The sequence below is a fragment of the Rattus norvegicus genome, chromosome 17, assembly GCF_036323735.1.
Source record: "Rattus norvegicus strain BN/NHsdMcwi chromosome 17, GRCr8, whole genome shotgun sequence".
Classification (NCBI taxonomy): domain Eukaryota; kingdom Metazoa; phylum Chordata; class Mammalia; order Rodentia; family Muridae; genus Rattus; species Rattus norvegicus.
This window is the reverse complement of record NC_086035.1, coordinates 59,762,287-59,783,661: the sequence shown is the minus strand read 5'-3', so window position 1 is coordinate 59,783,661 and position 21,375 is coordinate 59,762,287. Positions and strand designations below refer to the sequence as shown.

Below are 21,375 nucleotides of genomic sequence, written 5' to 3'. Positions count from 1 at the left end.
AAAGTAGAGATGCAGAAAGTCACACAGCTGGCAATCCCTCAGGCAGCAAGAAGAGAGCAGGGATCCAGTTGAGCATCCAGTTGAGTCCAGACTCTACCTCTGTGTTACCAGTGTCTACTGTGACCTCCTCTAGAGCACCTTCCTAGCTAATACAAGAAACCAGGAAAAGTAAGTTTTCATCATCTCAGAGCCTCTGCCTGGTCACCCCCCCCCCCCAGCTCCTCCCTCCCACAGACGACACTCTAGTCTTCAAAGCAAAGTTTCAGACTGGAAGGTTTCAGCTTAGCAAGGGCGGGGCAATCTTGGAAGAAGAGACTATGCAGAATAACTTCACATCAAGAACACTCCAAAATGGTTAGTGGAAAAGACTGAGCGTGAACCAAAACTTTATCCCTGGGTGATACCCTGTTTATTTTAAGAAGCTACTTTGAAGTTCCAAATCTCATTCCCTGCATGTTCAATCCACCAGTCCAGATCCATGAGAGTGGAATGGCTGTACATCTTAGAAGAGCAAAGGCAACCGGGATGAATGGAGCCAGAATAACTGTACATCTCACCAACACAGAAGCACGGGGAAATGAGCAAAGATCTCCCAGCAGAATCCCATGTGCTCTGCCCAAGAGGGGAACTCCATTAAGGCCAGTGTCCCCCAGTGAGGAAGGGGCTACACGGCACATTCACAGGGATATCACAGCACTGGTGCTCCAGCACGGAGAAAGACGTTGTGCGTTCCTGTTAGGCAATACTGTAGACCCTAGACGTTTTGAAATGTCAGTGTCCCTAGATAAAGAGTTCTTCACCACTGGTCCCACTGGTCCCACAGCAGTGGGTGTGGCTTCTTTATTTTATATTCTGACATGACCCAAAGAGGATTGTGCACTGACAAAAAGGCAGCTGAGGTGGGGATCCTACAGCTCCAAGACATCTGGGCATCATTAGCTTTAGCCGGAGCCAGCCCACATGAGAGGTAGCAGGAAGGAAAAGAATGTTGGGCCAGATGTGGAAGCCATGCTAAGGGAAATACTGGCTCAATTTTTGGAAAGATTTTTCCTCTGACTCTTAAATGATTTTGGAAGCCACCTAATAGTGGCCCTGAGATGAATAATTTAGCTAGAATAGTGCAAAGGAGGGGAAAGGCTGTAGATCCATCCATAAAGATGAGGTTGGTTTCATTTTCTAATTCTCCTGAAGTAGAAGAGCTCCACCCCACTGCTGGCTCACTAAACAGACACCTCATGACTCTTACAGAGGCAACAGACCGGCTAGTGACTCAGTATTACTCCTCAATTCAAGGCTTGGAGGAAACTCACTCAGGAGGGACTCTTAGAAGCAGTTTAGTCCTCTAGGTATGGGTGTTACATTGTTGGGATTTTCCTTCTTTCTCTTCCCTTTTGGTCTGAAGAAGTCATTTTAAATGATTTACGTTGACTCTGCAGAAACTCTAGCTGTCGCCAGGAGAAGATAACCGCAATTCCTTTTAAAAGTTGTGAGACAGTGGCTGTCCTGCAGTGATGTAGCAACACTCACTCTAACATCGCTCTAATTAAAGCCTGGTGATGCTGTGGTGGCTTGTCTACATTTCCTTTCTGAGACTTGGAGAGATGCCTTGATCACAGATCCACATAGGGAGAGAAATAGGCCTTTGTTGGTGTCCTTGTGTTGCTGGTCTACAATTCTAGAAAAAAAGAAAAAGAGTGGATTTGTGGTGTGTGTGTCTGTGTGTGTCCATGTGTCTGTGTTTGTGTATGTCTATGTTTCTATGTGTGTATGTTTGTGTGTGTCTGTGGATGTATGTGTGTGTGTGTGTGTCTGTAGATATGTTTGTGTGTGTCTGTGTGTGTGTGTCTGTGTGTGTGTCTGTAGATATGTTTGTGTGTGTGTGTCTGTGTCTGTGTGTGTGTGTGTGTGTGTATACGTGTGCGTGTGTATGTGCCTGTGTGTGACAAGTGGAAGTTTGGTGAGGAAGAGCGCTCCAATATATGCACTGCTGAAGCTGGAGCGATGTCTCCGTGGTTAAGAGCACTGGCCAATCTTCCAGAGGACCTAGGTTTGACTCCCAGCACCTATATCATATCACACAACTGCCTGTAAATCCAGTTCCAGAGGATCTGAGGCTTCCTTCTGGCCTCTTCAGGTACCAACACACACACATAGTACACAAACATACATGTGAGAAAGACACAAATACACACAGAGAAAGTACTAGTAAAAATGTGTGCACTGAGTATCCTGTCTAAACTGAATGAGTACTAATCGCCTAGAGAGCCTCCTGTCTCTCTTGCCCTCATTTGCTTTCTGTTGCTCTGATAGACACCATGACCAAAAGCAATCTGGAAAGGAAAAGGTTCATTTCACCTTACAGACTATATACTCCATCATCAAGAGAAAACCAAGTAGGAACTCAAGGCAGGAACCTGGAGGCAGGAACTGAAGTAGAGACTATGCAGGAACACTGGTTCCCTGGCTCATTCAAGTACCTCCTCCTACAGCCCGGGACTGCCTAAGTAAGGGTGGTGCTCACTCACAGAAGGCTGGATCTTCCCACGTCAGTCATTAACCAAGACAACAAACTGTGGGCATACATATATATCCGCAGGCCAAGCTGGTGCATGCAACTCCCCAGCCGAGGTCCCCTCTTCCCAGCACAAATGTCACTCTTAGGCCTAAGTGTCCTATCTTAGTCTATTGCATACCATTTCCCAGGTTTTATACAGCGAACTTTTACTACTGTCTTATTTTGATATGTGAATTCTGAATTCATTTATTTTTTTTGTCTACAATAAATGGAATAAAACTACCACCTGATTCAAACTATTAGCAGTAAGAGTGAAAAGCATTAGTGAGTTTTATTTATACATTTATTTATGCACACAAAGTTGTTTCTTTCTCTAGGAATAACTCAGAACAGAACCATCAGCAAACCTGGTCTGGAAAATCTCAGATTACAATAGGGCAATGTCATGATTTGAGCTGCAGCTAGAGCCTGCCTTCCATGCTAGGGCTCACATGTGCTGACTGTATAGTCTGATAATACAGAACCTTCATTCAGGGATCAATAAACACTGTGACACAGTTGTTCCCTATTTTATTAATTTCCTATTGGGAAAAATAAGAAAAGCTCTTTATTTTTTTTATCACACTTACTTATTGGGGGAGGGATGGGGACTATGGTGTGAGTATGGAGGTCAGAGGATAAGCCACACCAGTTCTTTCGTGCTCTTCTGGGTTCTAAGTCAGGCTGTTAGACTTGACAGCAAGCACTTTACCCCCTGAGCCATGCTGCTGGCCCAATTACTTTTATTTTAAAGGAGAAAAAAGTGAAGCCAGCATAGAAACATCTGTGTGGGTGGAGGGGTAACCAGGCATCCTGAGGTGGAGAAATAAACATTTAAGGGTCACAGCGGGATGAGACTCATGGGTGGTGGCCACCGCCTTCTATGAGGTCCTACGGCTTTGAAACAGTCAGGTTTCTGCCCTCCATGTTTGCTGGGTCTTCTTCTTTTCTTCAGTTGTCTCATTTCCTGTAAAAAGCAGATCTGTGTGTGGTGTCCCGTGCCCCTGGGATGCACACAAACTAAACCTTGGCTCTGCTCAACCTTGGCTCTCACCAGCCCTGGCTGCCAAACTGACCATCTTTGTGGAAGCCTAGTAATCAGACATGGGGATTCGTGGCTTGCTTTAGAGCATGGATATAAGCCACAGGGTTTTAATTTCCCTGCAAGGACTTGAGCCTCGGCGTGATAGGTGAGGTGGGTACGGTCTTCTGTCTGTCACCGTAGAACACAAGCCATGGCTTCCTCTCCACACCCAACTTGTCCAAGGACCTGTTTTGCTTTTATCTTCCTCATTCTACTCCATACATCCCACAGTTTCCTGTCTTTTACTCTTCCCATTTTAATTTACGGAAATACCTGTTATGGGATTTCACATTATTTAATTTGAGAAATAGTCCCATACTTAATCTTCCTTAGTTTTATCTACGTTGTGGTGGCACAAGTACTCTTTTGTGAAACACTTAACAAAACATTTCCAATCTTAGGATTTATTTAGAGTTTGAAAAACACACCACAGAGAGGAAAGATACTACTTTCCAGGCCTACCGATATTATTTCAGGAATCCAGCTCCGTATCGGAGTGCTTCTGCATGGTATGCATGAAGGCCAAAAGGATCCTTGGCTACTGAGCCCCACGGTGAGATAAGCCGAGTCTGCCACACAACTGGCATTTCATAGGGTTTTTCTCTGCCTGCCTTTCTAAGGAAACACTCACCCGAAGTGAGGATAGCCTGTCTTTAAGTTTCAACATGCTTTGAGTTTTACAGCATCCAAGATTTCCCTAACTGCCCACCTCTTTTCTTCTTTCTTTTCTTTTTCCTTTTCTCTTTTTTGGTCTTAAAACACGCTCTTTTGGCTGGCTCAGTAAGCGGCTCTTGCCAACCAGTTGCTTTTATGGTAATTGACAGCATAGCTGATTTTTGGAACCTTAGAATCTAAAAAAGGCATTTTAGCCCAGACTTCGGGGATGCTAAGCCAAGCCACTTGCAGAGTGAGATACTGCTGAGGAAAGGTCGGCGGTCAGGCCCTGCTCTGTGTATGCTCAAAGCCTCTGCCAAGGAGCCTTACAGCACCGCTGTAGCACGGACCTGCTTTCTCCTCATCCTCACTCGCCACTCTACGTAGTCTGCGTCTTCCCTTCTACTGACTGGAGCCCCTGGTACTCCTCCCCGAAGGGAACTCCTGAGACCAACTGCAATGGGGAGGACAGAAGTTACCCGAGCGTCATGACCACTCCTTAAACACTGACTATGGACTTCAAGGCAACTGGTTCAAGCAGAAAAGAGGGAGCAAGTGTTTGCTTTGGAAAAGACAACAGTAGGGAAGAATCGTAGCCTTTAGTAGCAGCATTCAGTGTGAGCTGTAGATTGCAAACCTGCTGAACATTCCTCAGGTTGTATTGGTCTCTGAAGTGTCTGGGACATCCCATCTCCACACGGTTAATAGAAGTCCCCAAACCAGCAGATCTTTAGGGTTCTTGCTGTCCAGAAAATGCACAAATATTTCCCACAAGTGGGAGGTTGTTTATGAATTCCCTTTTGTGGGTCACATGGGAACTACATTCATCACTCCTCAGGGATGGGCCAGACCATAATATCCCAGTCACACTGGAAAACCCCCAATAATAGCTACAACAGATGCAGAAAAGCTCCCAGGTATGACAGTCAGCTTCTGTGCCTAGTCTGACATCCTCAAGAACGCACCTTGGGACAGTTTCAGCTGTGATAGAAACACAAGGTGTTTCCCAGTCATTTCAGTTTATGCAGCTCTGTCTCAGGCTTCAGACCCAGTCCTACCCGACACCACCCAGTGTACCCACAATCCTTAAAATAAAGTGTAAAGTTTAGCCTTCAGACCTGGTCCTAGGATCTGTAGAAGTAGAGGCTAGCAAGAGGCCTCACTGGATAAAAGCACTGGCATGCAAGTGGAAGGACACAGGTTCAAATCCTCAGGACTCATTAAAAAAAAAAAAACCCCTAGGCACATAGTGGGAGTGTCTGTAATACCAGTGCTCCCACAGGGAGGTGGGAGGCAGGGTCAGAAAAAACCTTGGAATCCAGAGAAACCCTCCAACCAGGTGTACAGGACAGTGAATAAGCTGTTTTGCTTGGAACAAGGCAAAATCAACACCAGAGGTCGCCCTGTGACCTTTCCCTCTGTGCATCATGAGGACAATTCACACCCACAAATGTGAATGTGTGTACAGACTCATTGTACACACACACACACACACACACAGAGAGAGAGAGAGAGAGAGAGAGAGAGAGAGAGAGAGAGAGAGAGAGAGAGAGAGAATACAGACACAGAGACACAGAGACACAGAGATACTAATTAGGATGCCCAAGCGAGGATATGAGCGGCTTTTGCACATCAGGGATGTGTTCATGGGCATGTTCATCTCTAACTTCACAGCCTGTTGCAGGAATCTTCATCTGTTCTCTGTGGCCGTACTTTAAGGAGCCAACCATTGTAGGTGCCATCCACATCCAGCCTCTCTGGGGCTGCAGAACATAGGCTTTCTCCTCATTCTGAGGATTCTGCATCTTCAGGATTTTGCATCGCATTACATGTCTGACAGCTGCAAGCTTGTCCCCAGTCACCATTCATCTGACTGATCAGGTCGAAAACCATATTCCCTTCCCGGCCACAGCAGCAAATGGTTCAGCTGGGACCAGGAGCATCAGAACGTAGTCTTTTCTAAATTCAGTTTTCTTATTTCCCTAGTGTTTGCACTTCATGGATCTTAGTCTGCTTTCGACAGAGCTTTTTGTTGACTAAACTTCCCCTACCTATTGTTTCGCTTTTGTTAACAGATGTAGGTAAATTTGAGCAAAGGCCAAAATATTAATTTTCTGTTTCTGTCCCTGTTGTCTCTGCCTCTCCCCCTGACCCCTGGTAAAATTCCCAGTGTTGCTGACCTACCCTCTGAAAGGCTTGACTTGTTCTCTGGTTCTGGTCGTGTCTTGTACCTGTCACTACTGAGTGAAAATAGATAACAGGGGAGACTTCGTGGGCACCAACAACACATGGGACCCTGTACAGAGTCTCTAAAGCTGAAAAGAATGGAATGGTGAGGGTGAGGTGGCTCAGTGGCTAAAGGTCCTTGCCATCTTGCCTGACAAGTTGGCTTAGATCTTGGGATTCAAGTAGTGGGAAAAAAAATGCTTGTCCTCTGACTTCTATACATATGCCCCATTAATAAATCAATGTGATTTTTAAAAATTTTATAAAGCAAAACTGAAGAGACTCGACTCACAAAAGAATCATCTATAAATCAGGATTATTGGAGTTCTGTGGGCCAACAATGACTGCTGTTTCACTCCATTTACATGAGTGACTTTCAACCCCAGATTATCTAACACAACAGGGTGGGGTTCTGACTGTCCAGGCCAACCCAAATGATCAGAGGATCCCAGGCTAATGGGACTCCGGACCCAAACATTTCTCCCAAGCTGTATTAAATGCTACCTGAATGTTCAGCGGAAGCTAACTGAGGGCTAGCAAGAGCCTGGAATGGCAGATCACCTCCTGCATTCGCAGCAGCCTTGAAGTACCTTCACTAAGTACTTTTGATTTCCTGCGTTTTCTTTTCAAGTTTGCTGATTCCTCAGATTGTAAGTAGCTCAAAGCAAGCTATCCCCATATGGAGACCTTCCTGTCAGCAGGCTTCGGGATTCTCTGTCTGCAGAGGACCTTGAATCTGGCTACCTTTCACAGCCATGCATTTATTTTCTTGTGACTATCTTCTTTATCCTGGGAACTGTTGCCCAGGTTAGACTACACTGTAACCCGTTCCTCCCTCTGAGATTTCCAGGGCTCTGACTCTTAGAGTCTGCATTGGGAATTAAATTACACTGTCTGGCATACCTTGAGCATGTCAGAGAAAATGCAAAAGGCCTAGAGAAATGCTGACTTGGAAGGCAAAGAGAAAGACTGAAGCCAAGAGCGGACAGTTTTGCAGAGGTCATAGGAAGAGGAGGGCTTTGAATACACTATGTGCATTTTCTGCCTCCTTTCTGTCCTGAGAGGCTTTCCTAAGTAGATTGTTTGTCCCCTCTTACCTCAGACGGTGGCCGTGCCTGTGGTGACCAAAGCTTATCCACTACCTAGATTCAGAATTTGTGACTTTATAGGGAGATCCTGCCCATTCCCACCCCTGACCTACACAGTTTTATCCCCAATGGATCAGCTTTTGTGTTTTGAAGGCCACAATCCTTAAACCAATGAAATGAATCAACATCCAGAACCCATTTCAGTATTTCATTATGTTTTCATGGTGTTGGAATTGATTAGTGATCAGGGAGCAGATGTGCCCATCTCTGGCATAAGCCAGGTCTCCCTTGTTTCTCATGAGAGCAGGAGGAGGAGTTTTGGAGACTGAAGACTGATGTCTCCTGATGGGCCAGGAGCTCGTCAGCATTAGGTCTGTTACTCATGCATCGACCATCCAGACTATCAGCCTCACCTGCCCCTCAGGCTAGAGTCTCAGAAAATGGCAGAATAGAAGGTTTCAGGAGCCCCAACAGCTTCTAAGAAAGCCCTTGTTTTGGAGTTGAGGAAACATCTGCCTTGTGGGTCATGGTGATGGGCTGATGGCTGCAGAAATGAACAAGAAATTGGCCAGTATTGTCACCACGCCTCCCTGTACAGTTCTTCCCCTCCAAGGCTTGGCTTCTTAATAACCTTAATAACTTACAGGATGTCTGTAAGAAAAATAATTTCAGCCATTTTTCTGGATAAATTTTACTCTTGGCAGTAATGAAGAAATCCCTAAGATTAACCAGGACTGGAGGAGTGGCTCAGTGTTCAAGAGCAGTGTCTGCTCCTTCAGGGGACCTGTGTTTGGTTCCTGGCACCCACATCAGGTGACTCACAGCTGCCTATATCTCCAGCTGTTGGAGACCTGATATGTGATGCCCTCTTCTGGGATCCAAGGGCAACTGCATTCATGGGATATATATATATATGTATATATGTATATATATAATTTATATGTATGTATGTATGTATATATATAATTTATATGTATGTATGTATGTATATGTATATATATGTATATATGTATATATATAATTTGTGTGTATATATATATATATAGAGAGAGAGAGAGAGAGAGAGAGAGAGAGAATAAATCTTAAAAGACAAAGTCCAAGAAAGAGACAAGTGACTGAATTTGTGCTTCTCTTTACAGACACCCCAGACATTGGATCTACTAAGGGTGATAAGGGTGACAGGTGAGCAAGATGACTTTCCTTTGCCACTGGTACTTTGCAGGGATGCTGTCTCCAGGGCACACAACGGTGGGTCTGATCTCTGATCCTTCCTGTTCTCTCTTGCGCACCTGCAGCACTGCTAACAGAAGGGGGCCGAGCAAGGATGACACACACTGGAAGGAGATCAACGCAGCCATGGCCTTAACAAACCTCGCCCAGGGAAAAGACGAAGCGCAGGGGACGACCACCAGTTGCATCATCCAGAAGTCTTCCCACATAGCAGAAGTAAAGACAGTCAAGCTGCCACTGGTGCAGCACTTCTAGAGTGGCCAGGGAGTGCTGGGCTTGTCAGTGGGTTTGTTTGTTTGTTTGTTGTTTGTTGTTTGTTGTTTGTTTTTTACCGTAATCCTCATCCTAAGAGCCAAAGCAGGGGTGAAGAGGACTCCCATTTAAACCTCCTGAGTTCAACTATCCTAAATATATCCGTTGCTTCTATAAAAAGATGTATAAGTTATAAAAATTCATTTTAGTCAAAAATATTAACTTATTTTATGTTACTGAAACTATGCATAAAGCGTCTGCATTGCCATTACAGTAAGTGCCTTGCTTCCCTGAGGTAAGCTCCAACGTGGGCACAGTGGAGCGCTGTGCCTCAAACTGTCAACGCCAATACTTGCTAGACTACATCACTCCAGACTGGCCCAGGACTGAAGCCAATCGCGGAAAGCTCCCGAAACAAACTCAGTCATTCACACGTTCAAACTTGGAGATCTGTTCAGCCCAGATGAGGTGATCTTTTATTTGCCTTTTAATGCCTTCAGGACTGGAAACTGTTCTTTGTGTTTTCCAGGGCGATGGTGAGAGTTTTATGTGTGGGTTTTGTTTGCATAGGCTAGCGCATCCAAAATGGAAGGCCCAGCAGGGCCACGTGATGCGTATGTTTAAGAAGGGATGTTTTCAAATCGGTTTAACATTGCCAGAGTATATTGTCGTGAGGATTTGTTTTCCCAAGCACTGTTGGAAAGTATCCCAAAGCCCTTTACAACTAATTGGGATTTTTTTTCCTGAGGTTTTAAAAAGAACCTTATTATATAAATCTTTGAATTTTTTCCTGAGGAAAACTAAACCTAAAGTTTAGTTTTAAATTATAATCTTGTTTGCACTAGAGCTCAGGGTTCCTTTGTGATGGAAGCAGCTTTCATATGGAGTAACTAAAAGCGTTTTATTTGGTTCATTTCTTTTTTTAACGGATTTTTTTTTTTTTTTCGGAGCTGGGGACCGAACCCAGGGCCTTGCGCTTCCTAGGTAAGCGCTCTACCACTGAGCTAAATCCGCAGCCCCTTATTTGGTTCATTTCAAATCCCAGTTCAGATGGACAATTTGTATTGCAATGAGAACAAGACAACGAAGAAAATAATCTGTGTGTGTGGATATACATATACATGCAGAAGGATTAATGTTTAAAATTTAAAGCGTATGGGTAACAAAACATGAATGGTCTCTGATTTTTGCCAAGCAGGACATTCAAGTAAAAATTAAGTGAAATCTTGAGTCGAAAGGAAGAAAGTCTTATTTCTAAATGTCACTACCACAGAGTGAGAGTAATGGATATCAAGGAAGAAGAGTGTCTTTTCCATCAAACAATAACGTCCTCCCCAGCTTCGGAAGACTGCGAACGGAAGGGATGTGGAGACGCCCAATAGAAAAGGAAATCTGGAGATGCCTTAATGTAGGAGAGCAAAGGTTTAACGGCAAACTAGGCTCTTGGGGGAAGGGCATTTTTTCTGGATATGTGATATATTTTGTAATTGGTTTAGGCTGGAAAACATTTTTGCAAGTGTGAATGACATCTGGTTTCACCGCACACACTGACATTTTTTTCTTCATTTTACAAAACGCTTTTTACCCTGAAGGTTAATCTGGTTGCTCAGCAGACACGACGGCCTCGATGGCCATCGTAGGACACTTTCTCCTGTATCATAGCATAGTGGGGTGGGGGTTATCTAGTGTAATGAAGATAATTTGATATGAAAATATTTTGTATGTATATTTTTACTTTGTTTTCTTAAGTGCCGTTGGCAGTTGCAGTAAGCCCTAGGTGAGATGTGTAAGTGCTGACTGTATGAGTGGATGAAGTATTGGCTTCTTCTGGTGCATCCTTGATACTGGGATGCGAAGTGGGAGTCACTACAAAACAAGCCTGCCCAGATGTATGCGAGGCAGTGAGAAACAAGAATGAATACTTCACTCCTTTTCATACTATTATAAGTTATTCTGGTATTAAATATTTTAATAAAAATGTTCTTGTTTTAACATGTTGCAATTAGATAAGTGAACTCTGGGTTGTATTTTATTTGAAATTGTCATGTTTTATTTTTTTCTGTCCTTTGGGGGAAAATTCAGCTAATTTGTTCTGTATTATGAACACAACCAATGAGAGGATACTATCCCATAATTTCTGTAAAGTAACAAAGCTTGGAGTCTGGCCTATGCACACATGAAAAATAGGTAATTAGCATATTCTGGGCAATGTCTCCAATTGCAATCATTTTGAATTTATTATTTTTCTTGTGTTGCTGTTGTTTTATCTGGAAATCAGAGTCCCTTGTCCCTCAAAAGAACCTTGAACAATGCCAAGCCAGCAGCCGAGAGAGAGAGCTTGGCTGACATGTAATTTATATGAAAGAGAAAGAGACTTGCTCTCATTTTACAGTTGTATTTGAATAAAATTAAAATCTGTCAGGAGTTCTTGACAGATTTAAAATAAAAGTTCATTTCTAGACTTCAGTGATCATATGGGGTTTGTTTGCCTTTGAAAGCTGGCCAGGGGGAGAGAGCAGGAGACAGGAACAGCCTCACATGTGGGTCACGGACTGGGGAGTGCTACAGTTGGACCAAGATTGAATTCTATCACTTTTAGGCCACCAACCCACCTGTTAGGACCCAGGCACAAGGACACAACACAGATGGTTCAAATACTGGGTTGTACTAAATTCTCTTTTTCCATAGATAATATAATAACCATTCCTTTTCCATATTTGTACATTCATGGATTTTAATTGCCTTAAGAAGAAACTTCTTATTAGCATACCAAATCATGGGCATTGTCATGACATTTTCATGCTTGCGTATCTTTAAGCTTTGTTCATACAGAGCCTCCATTACTGGCGTGTTCTGTTCAGGAGAGAAGCTTGGCTTGGACACCAGGCAGAACTGCACAGCAGTGCTAGCCCTGCACCCTCCCACACACACACAACTGCAAGATTTAGACTCAGTCCTCGTGATCCAGATGCAAACTGTGAGGGAGGAACTAGACCTTGTAGACTCTGAGGGATTGACATAATAGATGTTACACAAAATGCAGGGGCCAGCAAGATGGATCAATGGAAAAGAACATTTGCTGACAAACTTTTGCTCTCCAAACCCCATGTGGTAGAAAGAAAGAATCAGCTCCTGTCAGCTGTCCTCCGGTCTCCACATTCACGGAGTGAAGGAAGTGTAAAAATTTAAAGTGCCTCCTACAGTGGCTGAGAAATAGGTGCTCAATAAATGGAAAAGACTATCACACACTATAATTTGTCCCATGTAATGTGTGTATAGGAGCTGAAAGTCTAGGTGGAATAGGGATAGGAGACACAAATACCTTGACAGAAATCTTGAAGTGTGGAAGGATCTCTGACTTGAAAGACTGCAGTGAGAAAGTTAGTTCCGGAGTTAGGCTTGGAGGGTGATACTTTCACTACCATCATTTTGAACTTCTACGGCGAAGCATGAAGTAGGGCGGAGAGAGGAAAAGCGAGCACACCCACCAAAGACAGTGTGCTTGGAGGTGTCCCTCACTGGCTGCTTCTGCTTCTGTCCCCTCCTCACACTGCCTAGGATGCCTACTCTCAAGCTGTTGTGTGTTCCTTGAATGCTCTAAATAGCAGTGTTCAGCACACAGTGCCGGCAGCCACCGTCCTCTTCTGAAATTCATCTAGCTCAAATGGCATGGGACGCAAAGACTAATAAACAGAGAGGAAGAGTGAACCAAGCAGTCTCCGGAGGGGATGAGGGAGGTTACCGGTGGGCCAGAAGGCATCCCGGGGCAGTTGGAGTGGAGGAACTAGCAACTGGGGAAGAATTTTCACCAGCCAAGGCCACCCTGAAGTTTCCTCAGTGTAATCGGGCCTCTGCTGTTCACCGAAACAGCAGATGAAACACTTCATGTGTTCACAGGGCTGTGATCACAAGTGTGTACCACTGGACTGGTGGGCAGCATAGCTGTCCTTTCCAGCTATCTAGGTTGTGGTTTTCATGGAGAGAACAGGGTTGCTTGTTTTAGGAGACACAGGTTATGGTAACAGTTAGGTTCTCCTATGCACAAAGTGATTCTTGGACCAGGGATTCTTTGTGACGGGCCCAGAAAATGGCAGGTGCTTGTAATTCCATGGGAATACTAGCACTGAGAACCTGTCTTGGTTTGGGAAAAACAAGCAACAGTAAAATCCTATATTTTCTAAGGTGAAAAGACTGGCAGGATTGGAAAAAAGAGTCCACAGAAATCTACAGGAATCCATCCCATATAAAGTACTCTATTAGAATTCATCCTGTGTAGAGAAGTGTAGGGCTTTGAAAACAAATCCACAGTCAGTTTCTGCAAATTTTGCTTGTAACACATCTAATACAATTGTTCAGTTTGGGCTTTAATTTTAATTAATACACAATAGTATATTGTATGCACAGATTATTGGTAGAGTGTGCGATCTATATATTGATGTGTTGCATAATAATAGAATTAGGGCAATCAGCATATCCCTCCAAAGATTTGTTTCTTTGTGGCAAGCATTCCAAGTCCCCTCATCTAGAGCTTTTCAATTATTTAGGTAGTTTGAAGTGTACAGTAGGTACATTATTACCAATCAGAATGAAACTGTAGCACCCATTCTTTTCTATCATATCTTTGAACCATATCTCTGCTCCCTCCATACCCCAATGCTACAATAATAATTATTAAAAATATGGGAACATGTCTTCAACACACCAATTTCAATGTATTCAGACATATATCCAGGGGTCATGCTTGTATCATATTAAAGAGCTATTCTGAGTACATAGTATTTGTTTTAATCTATTTTGTTTGAGGGGATGTCATACAGATTTTCATGACTATACCAACTTACCTCTAGCGGTATGGATGGATTCCCTTGCTTTCACATGCTTGCCAGCACCAGTTACCTTACGGTTTCTACAATAACAATCTCTACTAGACTGAGGTGATGTCTCCCACAGTATCCCCTAGTAATTGATGATGACAGACTTTTTTTTTTATTCTCCTGTGGTCTCTTGAAAAACACTATGTTGCACATATCAATTCTCTGAGGAAGATTTGAACATCTATGTCCTTCCTCCTAATGTCCTAGCAACAAACTACAGTAGAATCCGACCGCCATTCCCTCTGGGAACCAATGGGTCTTCTGAGCTCACACTACAGAGTGAGGGGTTACTGGCAAAAGCCCAAAGCAGCTGCACTGAAAAGTCTTTATCCAGCTTGGATGATGGCCTTCCCAAACCACATAGGGAGCCCCCTCTCTTTTATTCTTCCCAGTCTACGTACTGTAGTCCCTCACTCATACCCAAAGGTCATGTGCAGGTAGGGCGCAATTGCATCACTGTGAAATTCACATTGCACAGTGTCTGGAGGAGGAGTGGTCAGATATTCATGAGAGCATTCAGTGAGCCTCTCCCCCAACCCTCAGTCCCCTCTTTCTAGAAACAAATGCCATCAGTTTGTGCTCTCCTTCTATGGAGTGGAGTCCTTTAGCCTGCACATCCTGTACTTTAACACCAGGTCAGGTGCAGTTTGCATAAATCTGTGTCTGTAGATCATCTCTTCCTCCTGCCAACTGGTTGCTACGGCGGTGGTTTCTTGGCTTGATATAACCTAGTTTTTCTATTGTTCTTACAGCTTGATTCTGGGGAATCCTGTCTGAAAAACATCTCTACCTAGCCCAGTGTCTTGAGGTGTTCCTTCTATTAGTTCTGTGGCTTGAGGTCTTGCTCCATTTCAAAAACTGTTTTTAGTTGATTTTTATACATTTTCAGAGATTCAATGATTGGTTTGTTGACTTTGAGTAAAAGTTTAAACTTTAGTGTTTTACAAGATCATAGGTATAACTTTCTATCAGTAGTAGAAAGATGTATATTGTCTCAAAGCCAGGACATAGAGGCTCTACACCTCACTCTCCAGGGTTCCATGTCTGATGACTGTGACCACGTGGTCTTTCCTAGGCTTCTGGAGCTCAGCCTTCTTCTCACCTCATGGTTTTTACTGTGTGGGCTACTTCACCCCACGTTTCCATGCCCATGTTTATCTTTCCATCCGAATGTGTAGACTTCATTTTTAAAAAATAAGTAGACAATATTTTTTTTGATCTTTTATAATCTGTTACCAAATGCCCATTGGTAGACTTTGGGTTATTGGTACTTAGTTTTATTCTACACCAAGATAAGGAGCTTGCCCCAGGAGATGAGTTAATATGCTATTTTCTCCACTAAGAAAACCTTCCTATGAGAAAAAGAAGTCAGGAAAGCTGAGTGCCATTGAGACATCTTGTCTACAATGAGCAAGGCTATCACAACACTGGCTGCATGGGCAGCCTTGTGTTTCTGTGCCTTCGAGCGGGAGCCTTTGGACTAGATACTCACACAGTGAACTAATGGGCCAAAGGACAGGTACACTGGGTTCTTGAGAAGTTGTGACAAATTATCATTTTAAAATTCTACTAATTTACCTTTTCAACCATAAGGTGTTCCTGCTTTTCCTTCGTTCAGTCAGAACATTAAGGGAGAGAGCGTTTCCAGGTTCAACAGTGCAGTGGGAATTTGCTTGTGCTTGTGACAATAGCTGGCCCCAGGTGAGGTTAGTAGCATATCTTTTCTGTGGACTGTTTGTTCGTGGTTTTTCTTCTTTTGACTTTAATTGTCCATTTGTGGGTATTTTAAAAATATATTTAAAAATCAGTACCTTATCTGAAATGAGATGCGAACATTCGTCTGTTCTTTTACACTTTAAACTTCGAACAGCATCCACACATACATCCAGTTTGCATGGCGTGTACCACACAACTCTGCACACTGCAGAACCACTCTGCTAAGAACCATGGCTGCCCTTGCCTGCTCACTGACACTGCAGCCTCGGACTTGACAGCCATGTGGTCGAAGTAAAAAAATGTCCCCACAGGCGCATGTAGTTAACCTCTTGGTTCCAGTTAGTTTCACTGCTCCAGGGTTGAGAAACCTTGGGATTCAGGACCTAACTTTGTTTTGCTTTGGAACTCGATGAGGGCCATTAGCCAGGCCGTCTGTGTGACTGTGAGTGTGGAGTTATCCATTGGAACCTGATCGGCTACCTGACATTGCTTTTCTTTACTGTCCCCTCACTTCATGTTAGTTTCTTCTAATTTTTACATTCTTCTTTGTATCTTTGCTTGACTTTTACTACTCTGCAATCTGTCTAATTTTAAATTTATGTGGCCTGACAGTGCCGTGGTCTTCAGCGATGACCTTCTCCTTCACGAGCTTCAGCCTTGACTTCTAGAGAGTCAGAATGCTCCCAAGAAAATAAAGATGGAGTGGTCATGGAGAACCGATAACCTGTGCTTCATGTTCACCCTCTCACAGGCAGCAAAGCTTAAATGTGCGCTATAAAATCTCCTCAGCCAACAAGCCCAACCGTTAATCGCTAAAGCCTTAACAATCTCTGCCTTTTGGATATCCTAACTCCCCAAAGGACTGTCAATTTAACCATAACTACCTAACAACCGCCAAGCCAGACTTTATGAGAGTTCAGCTATTTAAGGCTGATTTTAAAAATCATTGGCATTTCATGGCATTTGCTTGATCACGGGTGCTGTAAATAACCACAAATCAGAAAAATTTATTTTCCTGTAAAGTATGGGCAAGGATTGCCATGTCATCTTTCTCCATGTGGTTAGCTCATTGCCTGCTCGTTCTTTCAAGTTCGCCCAAGCCAAACAGGAGAAACAAGGTCAGCTCTCAAGAGGCTGCAGGTTTTCTAGGAAAAAAAAAGCCTAAAGACAGGAAGCCAGGAGAGGTCACTGGATCTCCGGAAGCTTGAGTTACAATCTGCTTCTAGCTCTGGGAGGTGTAAGAAAGGTGGCTGAGTGTGAAGATAAGCAAGCACTCTTAACCACAAAGCCATCTCCAGCCTCTCCTAGCTTCATTCCTGCTGTCCCCTGTGTTAGGGCTTTGTCTTTTGTAGGCCTACCTAACACTGAACTTTCCTTGTGGTTTTTTTTTTTAATTGTTTATTTGTTTTATTGTTTTGTGATTGTTTTTTTTGTTTTTGTTTTGTTTTTTGTTTTTTGGGGGGGATTGTTTTGTTTGTGTTTTGTAGTTTTGTTCAGTTTTTCCCACAGCAACTTAATCTTCCTACTTTGAATACCTTTGAAAAAAAAAAGCCCAGACTATGTGATTAGTTACACAAAACCATGGATGATGTGTCAAAGGCTTTCTCCAAGACCCTGGAGCTAGGTAGTTACAGGTCTCCTTGCAGGGTGATGGCCAGCAGGAGGTCTCCACTGCTCTCAGAGCCCGTTTCCTTTATGAGACATGGTGACATAGATATGAGTGTGTCAATATGGCTACCCGCTCTGAGACTTACCAAGACTCACTGGCTGACAGCTGTTGCATATAGTCTTTCTGGAACACCGCAGCACAACCCACACATCCACAACTAGGTGGAAACTGGGGAGTTGTCAGCTTTCTGAGTGACCTTGGTCTTGAAGAACCACAGCCATCGCCCCACACCTGCCTGGGATGCAGGCCAGATCTCTCAAATGAACATGTCAAGTCACCAGCTGGTGACTGTAGACCTTGAGCTTGGTTCCAATCCTTAAACCATGATAAAGAATTTGCTGTTGATCCATTGCCACAGGTAGACAGGAATCATCAGACGCTGTATGTGCCAGGTGGGCAGAAAATGCTGGGCAGACAGTAGGACTGGGGCAACCCAGTTTTCCCAGATATTTTTTCCTAAAATGCTGTATGTAGAAGCAGAGGGATGGATGGCTGAAATGGCAAATGCCAGGGGAGGAATGAAGTCTGCCAGGGTAGAGAAGGCCCTAGGCAGGTTTGGGTAGGAGAGGTGGGTACTGAGGAATGCCTCAGTCATCCGGGAAACTGGTCATCTGGGGAATTGGTCTATGGCAAAATGCTTTCAGGAAAATGGTTTGAAGCAGCTCAACAGTCTGTCCAGGGACTCCTTCAGCTCGATGCTGACTCCGGGACCTGTGCCTCCAGTTCGCCAGCTTATTTTCAGAGTTCTCAGAGACTAGCAAGTGTCACACAGATGGACGACAACCCTGATGTGGCTGACATGTGCCACATTATTTTGCCTTGTGATTTCTAAAGGTGTGCACTGCTCTATGACTCCTACATATGGGGAATGTCATTGCATTTATCTGCAGAGAAGCTTGGGAAGGCCTCTCGTGAGGAACCCTCTCACCAGTGGGTGAAGCTGCGTGTTACACAGTACAGTTGGGCTGGGTGAAGCAGCAACTGGGGTTGCCTTATCATTTAGGGGCTGGAGAGAGGGCTCCACAGTTAAAAGCACTTGCTGCTCTTGCAGAGGACCTGAGTTCATTTTGCAGCACTCACATGAGTGTCTAACAGCCACCTGTAGCCTCAGCTCCAGAAGACCTGAAACCTTCTTCTGGCCTCTTTGGCTGTCAGTACCAATGTGTGGATGCAAGCAGGAACACACACATGCATGGTCATATGGGCACACACACACAAATAAACTTTTTTAAATTGCATTTAAGTAAAAGGAAAAGAAAATATCATTAGGAAGGAAACGTGCTTTCCTCAACCTGGTCGTTGTATATATACTATGCATGGCTGAGCCAAATTCAGGGGCAGTAGTTTTATTTACCGTTCTTCTGCTTTCTGTTGCTGAGATAAAACATCCTGACATATAGGAAAAGATGTCAAATGACCCCTTTGCAGAGGACAGGCCGTTATACAGAAGAGACCCCCAAAGTTCTACTAGATCAGTAGCCTTTAAATATACCAATAGCAAATGTTCTGAGAAAAAGATTCTGAACACTACTATTTGTAATATCCTCAGAAAAGAAAAACAAAACAAAACAAAAACAAAAACAAGAATAAACCTAACCCAGGAGGTGAAAGACATCCACAATGAAAACTTCAAATCTCTGAAGAAAGCAATTAAAGAACATATGAGCATATGCAAAGACATCCCATTCTCATGGATTGGCAGAATCAATATTGTTAAGATGACAATTCTACCCTAAGTAATTTACAATCAATGCAATCTCAATCAAAATCTCCATCATGTTCTTCACAAAACTAGGAGTGGGGAATTGTACAGCAGATCCCAGATAGCTACATAAATCCTGAGTCAACAGAACAATGTCAGAAGGGTCACCATACCAAGACCTGTTGCAGAGCTGTAGGGATAAAAACAACACTACATGGACACGCAACTATGTAGATCAACAGAAAAGAATAGAAGACTCAAACTCAACCTCACAGAAGTATATCCACCTTATTTTTGACAGTAATGCCCAAATCACACACTGGAGGAAAGACATCTTCAAGAAATGGTGCTGGGAAGACCATCTAACTACACAAAAAGAATGAAACTAGACCTATATTTGAAGCCTGTTTCGGAACATGGTCAAAAGAATGACCAATGAACAATGTCTTAGGGAACTGTGAAACAGGCTCCAGAAAAAAGACAGAGGGCCTTTCATCTCAAGGGCAGTTTGTTCCCTGGATTGTTTTTGGAAGTGACTTTTTGTTTCCTGTGACAAACATTTACACTCAATTTATAAAACATGTTCATTCTTGTTGGATGTCAGATCATAACTACAGAACACAATCTGGCCAGTGCACCCTGAATCTGGATATGGCTTTCTGCCTTGCTTTCATGATTTCCTAGCAATATATAAATATATGTATGCATTATATAATCTATACTGTGTGGTGGCAATTGTGTTTAAATTGATCCGTCCTGAGAAAGTCTTGGGAAAAGGAATGCTCTATTAATATTTAGTATGTGCGTACTGATGTTTATTTACATGTTTTTCTGACCATGTTTTTTCTGAATTCAACCTTTCTGGGATCATTGCTTTCTTTGTTACATCTCTGTATGAAAACACACTGAAACTAAAATAAGGCAGCATTAGCCTGCAGTCTGCCCCATTCTTTCAGGTGCTCAGATTCTAGGTCTAGCAAAGAAGATCTGCACAGGTTCAGCTGGAAAGTCAAGAACCCTATATAGAAATCAACTCCAAATTGATCAAAAATGTCAGGGTAAACCTGAAGTTGCTGGAAGAAAACATGGGCAATGCCTGAAGGACTCTCTGACTAAGACTCTCTCCTCAAGAATTAAAGCCAACAATTGACAAATGAAACTTTATTGAACTAAAAAGCTTTTGAATATCAAAGGAAGCAATAGATCAATGTACCTAAGAGGAATCTTTGCCAGGTATACATCTGATAGAAGATTGATGTTCAGAATATCCAAAGAACTAAAAAACCAGGCTACTGATCTTAGCAGAATGTTCAGAAGAATGGCTAAGAAGTATCCCAAAAAGTGCTCATTATTCTTAGTAATTAGAGAAATATTAATCTATATTTCTATAGATTAAACTACTGTGTGATTTCACCTTATCCTAGTCAAAATGGCTAAGATTGAGAAAATAAGTAATAGCAAGTGCTGGCAACGATGCAGGGAAATGACAAATCTTCATTGGCAAACTGGTGAGGCCACTATGGAATCAGTGTGGAGAATCCTCAAAATACTAAAAATAATCTAACATCTATCCCAGCTATATAGTTTCTGGCACATGCCCAAAGGACTCAGTATCCTGCTACAGAGATACATGCGTTCTCAAATCATTGCTGGTCTCTTCACAATACTCAGGAAATGGAAGCATCTACTGTTTAATGAATAAGAAAAATGTGCACATGTACAATAGAATTCTATTCAATTGTAAAGATAAATGAGATAATAAGATTTTCAGGAAAATAATTTGCTGAGTAAAGCAACCCAGACGAACAAATGCTACATGTTCTCTCTTATTTGTGGTTCCTACTTCTGAATCCTTAGATTTTAGTATTGTATTGACTAGCTTCGTGTCAACTTGACACAAGCTGGAGGCATCTGAGAGGGCAGATCTTTAACGGAGGGAATGTCTCCATAAGATCAAGCTGTAGAACACTTAATTAATGATTGATGAGGGAGGGCCCAGCCTATTGTGGGTGATGCCGTACCTGGCTGGTGCTCCTGGGTTCTATAAGAAAGCAGGTTGAACAAGTCATGAGGAGTAAGGCAGTAAGAAGACTCCTCCATGGCCTCTATATCAGCTCCTTCCTCCTTTGATGATGAACCAGTCAGTATACGGAAGTATAAACAGAACAAACACCTTCCTCCCCAAGTTGCCATTGGTCATGGTGTTTCATCACAACAATAGAAACCCTAACCAAAACAAATATATAACCTGAAGTAACTGAAGAAGCCAGAAAAGATAGAAAAGGATAACGGAGGAAAGGGGAGGAAAAAGGAGCTCTAGAGATGA

General features: G+C 43.1%; 1 protein-coding gene across 3 annotated transcripts in view; it reads left to right on the top strand.

Annotated features, from left to right (window-relative positions):
- The window catches only part of Mkx (mohawk homeobox), a 79,048-nt gene extending 67,499 nt beyond the window's left edge, over window positions 1-11,549 (top strand). For all 3 annotated transcript variants that reach the window (XM_017600733.3, XM_008771811.4, XM_039096145.2), the window contains exons 6-7: window positions 8,746-8,788; window positions 8,902-11,549. In XM_017600733.3, the coding sequence (XP_017456222.2) occupies window positions 8,746-8,788; window positions 8,902-9,091 (233 nt within the window). In that variant the 3' untranslated portion in view covers window positions 9,092-11,549. The remainder of the gene's footprint in view (window positions 1-8,745; window positions 8,789-8,901) is intronic.
- The last annotated feature ends 9,826 nt before the right edge of the window (window positions 11,550-21,375 follow it).